The 14,396-nt window shown below is 49.4% G+C and overlaps 1 protein-coding gene across 3 annotated transcripts in view; it reads left to right on the top strand.

The window, feature by feature from the left end:
* The window catches only part of CYP4F22 (cytochrome P450 family 4 subfamily F member 22), a 55,840-nt gene that overhangs the window by 27,342 nt on the left and 14,102 nt on the right, over positions 1 to 14,396 (top strand). For all 3 annotated transcript variants that reach the window (XM_074338003.2, XM_074338002.2, XM_019736839.3), the window contains exons 2-3: positions 9,442 to 9,664; positions 12,833 to 12,977. In XM_074338003.2, the coding sequence (XP_074194104.1) occupies positions 9,443 to 9,664; positions 12,833 to 12,977 (367 nt within the window). In that variant the 5' untranslated portion in view covers position 9,442. The remainder of the gene's footprint in view (positions 1 to 9,441; positions 9,665 to 12,832; positions 12,978 to 14,396) is intronic.

Below are 14,396 nucleotides of genomic sequence, written 5' to 3'. Positions count from 1 at the left end.
AGGCCCTCACCCCTTGCACCAGGGGTAGCTAGCTTTCCTGGCCCATGCAAGGTGGCTGAGGCCCACTAGCTGGGGAGTCTCAGGCTGGAGGTGGGAGAGAGACAGGGACACAGAGGGGAAGCTGGGATTTGAATACACCAGCCCTGTATGACCCCTTCCTGGGCGCTTTCCAATGGCCCCGGGACTCTGTGTATAGCCCAGCTTGGGTTTCTAAGTGGTAACATTAGCTCTGGGCTCATGGCCGGCGATGACCTGGGCTGGTATCTGCAGAGAGGCTTGGATGACTCAGGAGCCATTCACAAAATGGGACCCTCTCTCTCTCTCTCTCAGGCAAGCCTTGGGCCTAATTCTGCAAATCCCAGGTGGCTGGGTAACAATACTGAATATGATGGCAGCACCAACAGCAGCTTGATCAAGGGCTTACTGTGTGCCAAGCACTGAGCTGAGCACATTAAAAATGCTGTGTGGTCATCACAGCCCCATGAAGTGGGTAATATGGTTCCTGTCTTACCGAGAAGGAAATTGAGGCTCAGAGAGGTGCCGACACCCTCCTGAGGTCACACAGCCGAGCTTTATAGAATACTTTCCAAGTCTGACATTCAAGTGTGGCCACACTTGCTCAGGATGGTGCACAGAGATGATTGCAGCCCTGGAATAATCTAGATTACTGATGGTTTTTAAACTTCTTTTTCTGTCAGGATTTCCTACCATATGCCCAAACCTGCAGTGAGACTCCCCGCCTCCCCATGCTTATTTGCCAACTCGGCTTTTCCCTCAGAACTGCCCCTGAAGCTCTTTCTCAGAACTCCAGAAATTTGGGATAAGCCCCCTCTCAGTTCAGGCCTTCTGGAGCCTGGCACTTTGGAAGAGTATGAGTCTTGGGCAGCCCTTTGGCATATGGGGGGTTCATGGAGAGCCATGAGCCAAGATGGAGGGAGGCTGTCTTGACTACAGGCTGTGAGAGGGGGTGGAGAGAAGGGCTGGGATGTGGGGCAGTTGGAAAAGTCTGCTACTACTTGGCTGTCAGGCTGCTGGTGGGCCCCAGGGCCTGTAGTTCAAGGAGAGGCAGATAGGTGGTTTCTGGTGGGTCAGGGTCTCTGTCCTGCATTCCTTCTCAGGAGCCCACACACCTTGTACAACAAGTACCTGGCTGGTGGCTGGGCTAACCTGACAAACCAGCACTCCATGGGCGTGGACCTTGGAGCTACTAGCACCTCCATCTCCAGATAACTCAGGCCCCAGGAGGGTGGGCGGGGCCACCTCTGCCAGGGCGGGCTGCTGGGTGCCCTGCCTGGTGTTTGGGATGAGATTGGGGGCTGATGCAGAGAGGAGTAGGTGTTCCAGCCTCCCATGGCATCCCAAGTATCAGCTTTGAATTGCTCTCAATTCTACAAAATAGTAACAGCACAAATAGAAATAATGGCGAAAATTTTGCATGCTACCTGCCAAACCTCATCTCACTGAAGTGTCCAAAACAACCTGAACTGGTAGGTACTGCTACTGTGTTTCCCTGAAAATAAGATCTAGCCAGACTATCAGCTCTAATGCGTCTTTTGGAGCAAAAATTAATATAAGACCTGGTATTATATTATATTATATTATATTATATTATATTATATTATACCCAGTCTTATATTATAGTAAAATAAGACTGGATCTTATATTAATTTTTGCTCCAAAAGACGCATTAGAGCTGATGGTCCAGCTAGGTATTATTTTCAGGGAAACACGGTAGTAGTAATCCATTTTCCAGATTGGTAAATGGAAGCTGAGGGTGGGGACTGGACTCACTCAAGGCCGCTTACTTGGGGAGGAGCAGAGTCATGATTTGAACCCAGGCTGGTTTGAGTCGAAACTGCACATTTGAAAGGACGATACCGTCCCCAAGCAACCTTTTATTTTACTTTTATTTATGTAAGTGGAAGTGTACTATTTGTATAGGAAAGTGCTCATCCCAGAACTGGACAGTTCAGGAGTTTTCACAAATTGAATCCACACACGTCATCAGCATCCAGAACAAGAAAGGGAAGACGACCTGTGCCCCAGAACGCTCCTCCACCAATGAAAGTATCTTAACTCCTTTTCATTCATTTCAACAAATTAATTTTTAAATAGACTTTATTTTTTAGAGCAGTTTTAGGTTTACAGAAAAACTACGCTGGAAGTGTAGAGTGCCAGCACACCCCCTCAACTCCCTACAATTTCCCGTTATGAATGTCTTGCATTAGTGTGGTGTGTTTGTTACAGCTGATACACCAATATAGACACATTATTATTAACTATAGTTTACAGTAGAGTTCACTTTTTGGGTTACATAGTCAACTCATTAATTTTTATAGTTAATTTAATATAATTAACTATAGTGCTTATGGTATAGAAAATAAAAAAGTCCCCAAAAATGATGAGTGAAAGTTAAGTCTCCCTTCCACCCCTACCCCAGTTCTTCTAGGCCCCTTCCAGAGGCAGCCATCCTGAGAAATTTCGCAGGAGCCCTCAAAGCACTTTTTTTGCCTTAAAAACACAGAGGCAAAACTCACCTAATATAACTATTTAAAGTGAACAATTCAGTGGCATTTAGTATATCAGCCCCAAAAGAGACCCTGTCGTCATTAGCAGTCACTCCCCTTCCCCCTCCCCCAACCCCTAGCAACCTCTCATTTGCTTTCTATCTCTATGGATTTGCCTGTTCTGGATATCTCATTCATCATACATGGGATCATATTCCATGGGCCTTTTGTGTCTGGTTTCTTTCACTCAGCATCATGTTTTCAGGGTTCATTCATGTTTTTTCTGTTTGTTTTTTTTTTGTTTTTCTTTTTCTTTTTTTATATTTTATTGGGGAAGGGGAACAGGACTTTATTGGGGAACAGTGTGTACTTCCAGGACTTTTTTCCAAGTGAAATTGTTGTCCTTTCAATCTTAGTTGTGGAGGGTGCCATTCAGCTTCAAGTTGTTGTCCTTTCAGTCTTAGTTGTGAAGGGCACAGCTCAGCTCCAGGTCCAGTTGCCGTTGCTAGTTGCACGGGGCGCAGCCCACCATCCCTTGTGGGAGTCGAACCGGCAACCTTGTGGTTAAGGTGACACGCTCCAACCAACTGAGCCATCCGGAGCTCAGTGGCCTCTCAGCTCAAGGTGCCATGTTCAATCTTTAGTTGCAGGGGGCGCTGCCCACCATCCCTTGCGGGACTCGAGGAGTTGAACTGGCAACCTTGTGGTTGAGAGCCACTGGCCCATGTGGGAATCGAACCAACAGCCTTCGGAGTTAGGAGCATGGAGCTCCAACAACCTGAGCCACCGTTGTTGCTGTTTTATTTATTTATTTATTTATTTATTTATGTATTTATTTATTTATTGGGGTGACAATTGTTAGTGTTGCTGTTTTTTTAAGGGGGGGGGGCAAAGCTCACAGTGGCCCATGTGGGGATTGAACTGGCAACCTTCGTGCTGCCGTCATCCATGTTGTACTATGTATCAGTGTTTCATTCCTTTTCGTGGCTGAATAATATTTCATTGTATGGATGGACCTCATGATATTTATCCATGCATGAGTTGATAGCCATTTGGGTTGTTTCCACCTTTTGGTGATTGTGAATAATGCTGCTATGAATATTTGTACCCCGTATCTGCTTGAGTCTCTGTTTTCCATTCTTTTGGGTATATGCCTAGGAGTAGAATTGCTGGGTCATGTGGTAATTCAATATTTAACTTTGTGAAGGACCATCAGACTGTTTCCCACAGTGGCTGCACCACCTTTAAGCTTTTTGTAGCATCTTCTTTTGGGGAGTTGGACAGAAGTGCTCTTGTTTGCGGGGCAGGGGGGACCCAGCTGAAGAAAGTAGAGGATTTCCTCTATGTACTCATTTATTGAGCTTCTCCTGAGCATCAGATGGATCTCTTACTATTATTCTTATTTTGTAGATAAGAAGACTGAGGCTCCCAGGGTGAGAGCCAGTTGGGGACCCATAGCATATGCTCTTCCTGCTAGGAGCAGAGCTGGTATCTGTCCTAGGAAAGGCTGCAGACCTGTGCCTGGTATACACGGGGGTGAGGTGGGCACAGGCTTCAGAATTGCCCTGCCTGGCCCTCCCCATTAACCGACTTCCCCAAGCACCTACTCACTTATGAGGTGGGCACAGGGCTTCACCCACTTTTTTCTCTCACCTCCCCATAGACCCACCTACCCAGAGCAGGGTCTCCTTTTCCAGGGCTGGTGCTTTCTCTTGTTCCAATTTCTTCCTGTTTCAATTTTTTAAGAAGACATTTTCTTTGTCAGGATATCAGCTGGGATTTTCCTGGGTGGGGGTGGGGCTCTTGCTGTTACTACACTCAGAAGTTCCCCAACCCCCTCTGAGGGCTACTGGGAAGATGAAAGGAATGACTGTGAAAACCACCACGTAACAGCAGGTGCTCAATAACTCTTTAGAGAGTGAGGGAAGGGGGGTGGCTGATGGTAGCGAAAAATGGACTATCGAGGCAGAGTTGGGCCTGGGAGAGGAGGAACCACCATGAGCTGAGCTGGGGGAAAGTCATGCTGTGGTAGAAACAGAATGTGCAAAGGCTCTGAGGTAGAAATGAACTTGGCCTGCAGCTGGAGTAGCCGGAGTTGCGTGAGCAAGGGGGAGGGTGTTGGGAGACAGGGTTGGAAAGGTCAGCAGGGGCCAGGCCACACAGGGCGTTGTTGTGGTCCACAGAAACATCTCTGAATTGTGTTCAGAGTGTGAAGTGTGAAGGGAAGCCAGCGGAGGATTCTGAGCTGGGGGAGGCCGTGATCTGATTTAACTTTAGGAAGATCCCTCTGGCTGCTATGTGGAGAATGGACTGTTGGGGGGCAGGATAGAACTCGGGAGCCCAGTGGGAACATCCTGCGGTGGTGGCCTGACATGGGATGATGGGGATGGAGAGAAGTGAATGGTTGTGAAACATGATGAGGACAGACAACTGGCAGGAACGGACAACAGATTGGATGAGGGGAGAAAGAGGGAGGTGACGTGAATCTGAGGGTCTAGGGAAGTACCCAGGAGATGGCTGGACATTCAGAGTGGGGGATATTCAGAGCTGGACACGGAGACATGGGAAGCACCTCAGAGATGGGGTCACAGCAGCCATGGGACAGACTTAGATCCCCAGGAGGTGTACACAGAGGGAGAAGAGACGACCCAGACCCAAACTTAAGGAACCCCAACATTTCTAAGTTGGGTGAAGAGGAGTCCAAAACAGACTGAGAAGGGGGATGGATCTTCATGGCTGACACGGAGGGTGGGCAGGGATCAGCTCCTAAAGGGCTTTGGATGCCAGGCAGAGGGCAATGGGGAGCCATGGAGGGCTTGAGAGCAGGGAAGAGGCAGACCTTCAGAAAGGTAACTGGGAGCCGGACTGCAGCCAGGGTGCCCAGGGATTCGAGGTGACCCATGTGTCCCCCTGTTGGCTGAATGTATTGACTCCCCCCCACAAGAGTCTTGGGTGTGACAAGATAGGGACCTCCCCTCGCCCTCCGAGATAATCTTTTACACAGTTTCAGAGGGGGAAACTGAGGCATAGGGCACACAGCCAGTCAGTGGAAGAGTCAGGATTAGAACCCAGCTACTTATGGTGTGTGTGTGTGTGTGTGTGTGTGTGGTGTGTGTGTATGTGTGTGTGTGGTGCGTGTGTGTATGTGTGTGTGGTGTGTGTATGTGTGGTGTGTGTGTGGTGTGTGTATGTGTGCATGTGTGTGCATGTGTGTGTATGTGTGTGTATGTGTGTATGTGTGTGTATGTGTGTGTGGTATGTGTGTATGTGTGCATGTGTGTGTATGTGTGTGTATGTGTGTATGTGTATGGGTGTGGTGTGCATGTGTGTGTGTGTGTGCACGCGCGTGAGCATCTAATAGCAAAGCCCACTTGATTTATGTTCTTCACATCACTTCGGGTCTGCCCAGATCGCCCTCTCCAGACAGGCCCTCCTGAACCACCTCAGCTAATAGAGTTGCTCTTTACCCTTTCACTCTGTGTATTAGTGTCCTGGGGCTGCTGTAACAAATGACCACACACTGAATTTTGGCACCCCACACAGACTCAGTTGTGGAGTCCAGAAGTCTGAAATCCAGGTGTCAGCAAAGCACACTCCCCCTGAAGGCTCTAAGGCAGGATCCCTCCTGACCCTTCCAGCTTCTGGTGACCCCAGGCGTCCCGTGGCTTGTGGCCACATCACTCCAGTCTCTGCCTCCGTCTTCACATGGCCTTCTCCTCCTCTGTGTGTCAAATCTCCCTGTGCCTCTCTCTTAGAGAGACACCTGTGATTCCTGTTAGGACCCATCTGAATGATCCAGGGTAATATCCCCATCCCAAGATCCTTAATCCCATCTGCAAAGACTTTGCCATATAAAGTCACATTCCCAGGTTCCCAGGGATTAGGACATTGTGTCTTTCTTGGGGGGGGCGGGGGGGGCAATATTCAGCCCCTCTTTTACCTCCTTCATGACATGAATCCTTTATATGGTGCTCTATCATGTCTGTTGGTGGTCACCCCCCCTGAGGACCTGAGCTATATCTGTCCTGCTCACCATTATATCCCCAATGCCCAGAACAGAGTTACACACATCGCAGGGCTCAAAGAATGATTCACCAACTGAATGCTGGAGAAATGCATGTAGAGCACTTGGGGAAGAGCGTGGCATGTGGAAACATTAGAGGAAGGTCACAGTTCTTAGTAGGAATCACTAGCTGGCTGCTTGGCAACGCTGGGGAGACTCATTATCCACTGTTAAATTGGTGAAGAAATAAATACCCATGGCTACTTCCCGTCGAGCATGTCACCTGGAGCTGTCCATGCAAGAGGCAGCCCAGTTGCCCACCAGTGTCCCCAGTTCAGAGCATCTGCCTTGGACTTGTGACTTGGAGCTCTCTGTGCTTCATTTTGGGAGGTTGCCTATTCCCCACCCCTGCCCCTACCTGGACCTTTTAGGGGGCATATCGTCTACACTAAGAAGTCTGTATTTTAAAAAAGATTTTAAATTGAGGTAAAATACACATAACATTTACTATCTTAACCATTTTAACTGTACAGTTCGGTGGCATTAAGTACATTCACACTGTTGTGTAGCCATCACCACCATCCATCTTCAGAACTTGTTATCTTCCCAAACTGGCATTCTGTCCGCATTACACACTAACTTCCACCCCCTCCCCCAGCCCCTGGCACTCACCATCTACTTTATGAATCTGACCCCTCTAGGGACCTCATATAATTGGAATCGCACAGTATTTGTCCCTTTTGTGACTGGCTTATTTCACTGAGCATAATGTCCTCGAGGTTCATCCATGTTGTAGCAGGTATGAGAATGTCCTTTTCTGTGGCTGAATAATATTCCATTGTGTGGATGGACCACATTTTGTTTATCCATTCATCCATCTACGGACACTTGGGGCGCTTCCACCTTTTGGTCACTGTGAATAATGCTGCTACGGACATGAGTGTACAAATATCTGAGTCCCTACTTTTACTTCTTTTGGAGGTCTACCCAGAAGTGGGATTGCTAGAACATATGGTAATCCTATGTTTAATTAGTTTTGAGGAACTTCCATACTGTTTTCCACAGCATAACTGTACCTTTTTACATTCCCGCCAACAATGCATACGGGTTCTGATTCTCCTCATCCTCACCAACATTTGTTATTCTCCTTTTTGGTAGTAGCTCTCCTAATGAATGGTCATGCCATCTTCATTTTAAGTCAGCCCATCCCAGGGGGACTCCCCAAATTTGGTGATGATCTACCAGCTTTTCCCCCAGGATGCAGTAACCAATAGAAATTTCATGTTTTCTTTGGGGTTGATGTGGTTGGGTGTTGGCTAGTGGAAGAGCCAGTGAGTCTGAGCCCCTAGTGGGTAGCACCACTGGCTGGAGTGGGTAGAGATTGGGGCTCAGGTGACCTGGCGTTCAGGGTTCCTTTGTCTGTGTTGCCCAAGGAGGTAGGAGCATAGAGGGAATCCTTGGCTGCTAGTACTGGGAGAAAAGAAGAGATGAGAATAAGACCCACCATTTTCAGGAATCTCCTTGGCAGTGTCTGAGCTCCGTGGGTCCCCAAAGTGAGGGTGATTGAGGTTGACCTCTGGTGGGGCCTCCTGTGACCTGTGAGCTCCAGTCTCCCTAGAACTTGAGGAACTGACCTTCAGTTGTCTGGAAAATGGAGAGGATGATAGGACCTTCCTCCAAGACCTGCCTTAAGATTCCATGAGATGAAGCACGTACATCCCTGAGCACGGCGCATGGCACCTAGGTCACTGTGTTATTCGTGTTATTGTTACCCACTCACTTCGTTTTGGTTTCTTCAGGAGCTGACCCTAGGTCAAGGATTTGAGTTCAAGTGCTTTATCTGGGACATAATCACAGAAAACACCAGTAAGAAAGAAGGAAATGAACCCTAAAGAACTGAAAACAAGGACTCAAACAAATACTTGTCCATGTGGGTTCATAGCAGAACATTTCTCAATAGGTAAAAGGTGGAAACATCTGAGATGGTCATCAACAGATGAATGGATAAACAAATTGTGATATATCCTTACAATGGAATGTCACTCAGCAGAATAAATGAAGCGCTGACACACACTACAACATGATGAACCTTGAAAACATGATGCGGAGTGAAGGACGCCAGACACAAAAGGCCACACAGTGTATGATTCCATTGATAGGAAATGTCCAGAGCAGGCAAATCCATAGAGACAGAAAGCAGGTCAGTGGTTGCCAGGGGGTGAAGGTACGGGGAATGGGGAGTGACTGCTCGTGGGGACAGGGTCTCCTTTTGGGGTGATGGAAACATTTTGGAACTGGACAGAGGTGCTGGTTGCACAACACTGAATGCCCTAGATGCCACTGGATCGTGCACTTTAAAATAGTTCATTCTACGTCGGGTGAATCTCACCGTATTTTAGAAAAGAAGAGGACGAAGGAGAAGAAGGAGGAGGAGAAGAAGGAAGAGGAAGATGGGGAAGGCAGGCATCTAGTAGAGAAATTTTCTATTGTGGGCAGCTGGCGTTGATCCCGCTGGTAGCACCTGTGAAACCCACACCTCAGGGACATTGCACGGGAAGGGAGAAGGCGCTGGAGTATTTACCAGTAATGCTCATCAGTCATTGATGAGAGCTGCTTTCAGGGCGGGGTGTGTCACTTTCCAGCACTCTGGCCAGCCGTGCATGGGCAGAGAAGTCGGGAGGGATGTCCTGCAAAGTCAAGGCTGAGGGCATATGGTGGGGCACTGGTGCATCTATCTGGCCAGCTGGCTGGAGGTCACTGCTGGGGGCAGGAGAGGTATGTAACCTTGGCATCTGGAACTTCCAGGTATTGAGCTCCTACTGTGTGCCAGGCATACCATGCCTGACTCCACAGGTCACTGTATGTACGGCACACGTGCGGCTGGAGGGTGGTTCCCGCCCGCATTGACTCCCATCCCGTGTGTCTCCTCAGGATGCTGCCCTTCACAGAACACCTGCTGCACCTCCTGGGACTGGAGAAGACTGCCTTCCGCCTGTATGCCGGCTCTGCGCTGCTCCTCTCCCTGCTCTTGGTTCTCTTCCGCCTGCTGCTGCAGTTCCTGAGGCTCTGCTGGCGCTTCTACGTTATCTGCCGCCGGCTGCGCTGCTTCCCTCAGCCGCCGAGGCGCAACTGGCTGTTGGGCCACCTGGGCATGGTGTGTGTAGGGGGCCAGTGGGCTGGGAGGGGCAGAGCTCGGCGGGTCCCAGGTATTCAGTGAGGATGATGGACTGCTGGCTTCTCGCATCTCCCCAAGAACCGGGTTGGAACCATGAACAGACCCACTTTACAGGATATGAGTGAGACTGAGGCTGGGGGGGGTGGGGGTGGGGGTGGGAAGCAGTTTACCCAAGGCCACACAGCTGGGATGAGGCAGAGCTGACTCCACAGTTTTCTCTGTAATTCCAGGCTATTGCTGTACCTTTCATATGATATGTCCTATCACATAATAAGACATGATATATTCAGAATACAGGTACCAGTACCTGTGAAGTTCATCAGGTTCTAGGACCCTGGTGGTGGACGAGGGGGGCACAGATTTGGTAGCTCCATCCCCAACCCCAACATAGTTCCCCCTCTCTCCCTCTTTAATGCTGTGGTCCCAGGTCAGGACCCCTTTCCTTGCCCTTCATTTCTTATGTCACATGTATGTGCCAAGTATTATTCTAGGCGATTTGTAAGTGTCAACTCATTCAGTCCTCTTGACAATCCTAGGAGATAGGTCCCACGACTACCCTTATTTTCGCACATCAGACTACTGAGGCTCAGAGAGCTTAAGTAACTAGCCCTAGGTCACACAGCGCTTAAGTGGCAGCGCCAGGGTTCAAACCCAGCTGTGTGGCTCCAGCACTCTTAGCTCTCTTCCCTTGGCTGCCTCTAGTTTCTGGATGAGAAAGGCTGGACTTTCCTAAAAGGGCATCAGAGGACAGGGGATAGAAAGCCAGACTCCCAAGGGCACTGAGCCCCCATACTGAATGCGGAGGTGGATTTAGAGAGGCAGTTCAGGGCAGCAGCCATCAGTGTGGACCTGATGCCTGCATCTACCATCTGCTGCCTGTGTGATCCTGAGCGAGCTCCTTCACCTCCCGTGACTCAGTTTCCCCATCCGTAATGCAGGGACTATAATTGTTCCTAATAACCTCATGGGATTGTTTTGACAATTCCTGCAGTAATGTCCAGGGCAGGCTTGGCACTAAGTCTGCTACACAATGGTGGATACACGTGCTCAACTCCTGAGTCCTGCAGCGACGGGAAGTATCAAGTGATTCTAGAAATATTTTAGATATTGTTTGGATGGAGTCTCAGAAGAAGGATGCGTGTCCAGTCAATAGAGCAAAGAACATTTATTTTATTCAGTTTTTGGAATTATCCCTCAGGGACCAGCACTCACCAACTTTTGCCTGTTTGTGCCTGAGCCTCCTCCCTCTTTTCCACCTTCCCACTCCTGCTCAGGCCTCATCCTCCCCTGTCGCACCATGGCCCGGCCTCTTCCCTGGGCTCCTGCCTGCAGTCTCACCTCTCCAGTCCATCCCTCATCCTGGCCCCAGAAAGATTCTTGAATCCTCCCCTACTCACACACCCTCCATGGCTCCCTACTACTGTCTGGGGGAAAGTCTCAGCTCCTCAGCTGGTGTTCACGGTTCTTTCATTTCTGACCCCCAGACTCCTCACCGGTTCCACCATCCCCCTCTAGTTCCATAACAAGGCTCCAAGTCCTGACCACGGTCTTTGCTGAAATTGTGCCCTCGCCCAGAATATCCTTCTCTGTTAGATGAACTTCTACACATGTTTCGTGCGACATCTCCAGTGCCCTTACTCCAGGAAGCCCTTTGGTTTGGATGGTGGTCCTAGAGGTAGGAGCTAGGTCCAGGTGACCTGGGCAATTGGCAGGGCTGGTTCTGAAGCCCCACCTTGACCCCATGGACTCAGCCATCTCCTGGGGCCACAAGACCTAGGTACGGCCATGATCTCCCTTGGGTGTGGACAGGCTCAGGGCTGAGCCTGATAGGGAAGGAGGCATAGGATCCAGACAGGAGTCATTTGTTCATGTATTCATTCTTTCATTTGACAATTGCTGGGCCCCACCACTGGCCAGGCACTGGGTTAGGCCCCTTCATACCTGAGCTCTTCTTTAATTTTCACAGTATGTGAATTAGGGATGGATCTGCCCTGTGTTATAGATTTGATCTTTGGGGCTGAGAGAGGTTAAATGACTTGCCCAAGGTCACAGAGTGGTTGAAGGTGGATTTGAACTCAGATCTGTCTGACATTGATCCTGAGGCGCTTCTGCCTTGTAGCGCATGTTGGTTAAGAGCAGGCATTTTGGAGCTGGGTGGCCTGTGTTCAAACCTTGGCTCTGCCACGATGACAGACGGTGCCAGTGCCTGCCCATGTGCACTGGGCCCATTGCTGGGTGTAATGGCCTGACCTCTGGCTACCAGTACCTGTGTTCTAGGGCTTTCTCTAGTAGCCAGAGCCCATGCTGCCTGTATGTACTGTGAGCTTGAGAGTGAAAGTGCCAGGACCGCTTAGCCAGTGACTACGGGACTCTGTGAGCTGGTGTAGAAACAGCCCAGCCCCCTCACCCTTGGGTGGGTTGACTGTGAGGTATGTGTCTTCCAGAGGTCCCCAGTGGCACGGAGCCCCGGTTGCCCACGGTGATAACCTTCTTGACAACTCACTCTTTACTGGCTGCCTTCCCTCCCTGTCTCACTTCCCCACTCCCTTACCCGTGTTTTCGGGGATCACCCCTACAAATAAGCTACTTGCCCTAGAACCCTTGTCTCAGGACCTGCTTCTGGGGAGCCCAAACCAGGATAGTCACTTAGCCATCTATAACTTCAGACAAAGTAAAATGGGGAAATAGTAGCAACTCTGTCATGGGGTTCTTGTATGGGTTGAACACACAAATCTAAGAAAAATGCCTAGAGCAGTGCCAGACACTACAAGCACACGCATATGTTAAATATGACAATACTAGTGATATTTTATTATGAACAGAGCAAATACTCGATAAATGCCAACCATTATCATTATTGTGTTTACTGTTCCTGTTTTTATTTTTTGAACATCAGCTGTGTGTCAGGCCCCGTGCCAGGGTTCTTACTTTTTATTATGTCAGGAATCCTCTCAGCTGCCCTCAGGTGGAGAGTTGATTCTTCCCCACTTTTCAGATGAGGAAGGCTCAGTGAGGTGCAGCCAACTATCTGCAGTCATACAGCCCTTCTCAGCTTGTTTCGAGGGCAAGGGAGGTGGCAGGAGGGGAAGGCTAGGGGAAGATGGGGCTGGGTATCTCCTCACTATCCTTCCCTACCATCCCCTGCAGTATCTTCCCAATGAAACGGGCCTCCAAGATGAGAAGAAGGTACTGGACAGCATGCACCACGTGATCCTGGTGTGGGTTGGACCTTTCCTGCCACTGTTGGTTCTGGTACACCCCGACTACATCAAGCCCTTGATGGGTGCCTCAGGTAGGTGGGCTGGGTCTCTCAGTGATGGGTAAACCCTCAACTTCCAGAGCCCACCAGGTGTCTAGGCCGGGCTTTTTCCAGAAGAAGGGCTATTTGAGTAGGGCTTTGAAGGATGAATAGGAATTCACCAAAGCAGAAATGGCAATACAGAGAGAGGGAACAGCATGGGAAAAGGTATGACAATGTCTAAGAGTCCCAATAAATTTAAGAGGATTCCCATCCTCTGGGAAGTCAGAACTAAACATGTTCAGATAAACAATTATTTGCTCAAGATTTTGTTAATTGGTTGTTACTCAGTTCTAATGGCACTCTCATCATTTGGGTTCTGACACTCCCACTCTGACTATCTCAACCTGCAGCCTGCTCTCCTCACCTGGGCTGACCTGGACTGGCAGAGAGGGAGATGTAGAAGAATTGCTTCTTCCTTCTGCAAGCCACACCTATCCCAAGGCGTAGGACTCCCAAGTACGCTTGGCAAGCTCTTGCTCAGCCATCAACACGCAGCTCCAATGACCCTTCCTCCAGGAAGTCTTCCCTGACTCTCCAGCAGACCATAGCCTGCTCTTCTGGACTTTCCCATTCTCAATCCTAACGTTTTCGGGCTGAGTGTGCCTGTGTCCAGCTATATCTTTGTCATAATTGGGGCTCTGGATCCTCATTGTGGCCTTGCATGTAGCTGGGCACCTCAGAAAGCATCATGGGACATTTGAGAGAGGAGGGATGGGAAAAGAACTCCAGGAATTTTAGGATCTCTGGCCTCAGCTTGGGCCTCCTCAAATACACATGTGTAGACTGCCTTCAAGGCTGCCACCCAGGGGCCATAAAGGGCAAGGGGCTGCTGTACTTCCCTCCTCCAGCCATGCCCTCCCCGTGCCTCTTCATTTCCATTATTGCATCTATGAGGGCGTGATCATCTCCATTGCACAAAGGGGAAAACCTAGACCTTGGTAGAGGTGACTCTTCCAAAGAATGGACACCAAGTTGTAGGAAGACCTGTGGAAAGAACCCTGGGCCAGGACCTGGGTGGGCTGGGTTCCAATCCTGGCTGGAGCACATACTTGCTGTGTGATCCAGCAATTCATCTAGCCTCTCAGGGCCTCAGTTTCTGATCTGTAAAATGGGGCCATTGTGAAGACTCAGTAATATAATGTAGGTAGGTGCTAATGAGGGTTTCTTCTCTTCCGACTATGTAATTTACTTTTTTTCTTTCTCTCCCCTACTCTTCCTTCTCTCCCTCCCACCTCCTCTTCCCCTCTGCTCCTCAGAGCATCAATTTCTTGATTACCATCCTGCATGGTTTTGAGACTCCAAGTAGATCAGGAAGTAGAGCCCCCAGCATGGGCTTGGCACTTAGTAGATCTCAAGCCTCTTCCTCTCCCCACCCTCCCTCAGAAACATGCAGGATATCCACTGCCTCCC

The sequence above is a fragment of the Rhinolophus sinicus genome, chromosome 15 (assembly GCF_057876585.1).
Source record: "Rhinolophus sinicus isolate RSI-liver-muscle chromosome 15, RSI-T2T, whole genome shotgun sequence".
Classification (NCBI taxonomy): Eukaryota; Metazoa; Chordata; class Mammalia; order Chiroptera; family Rhinolophidae; genus Rhinolophus; species Rhinolophus sinicus.
The sequence above is the reverse complement of the archived record's forward strand: the minus strand, read 5'-3'. Positions and strand labels throughout refer to the sequence as shown.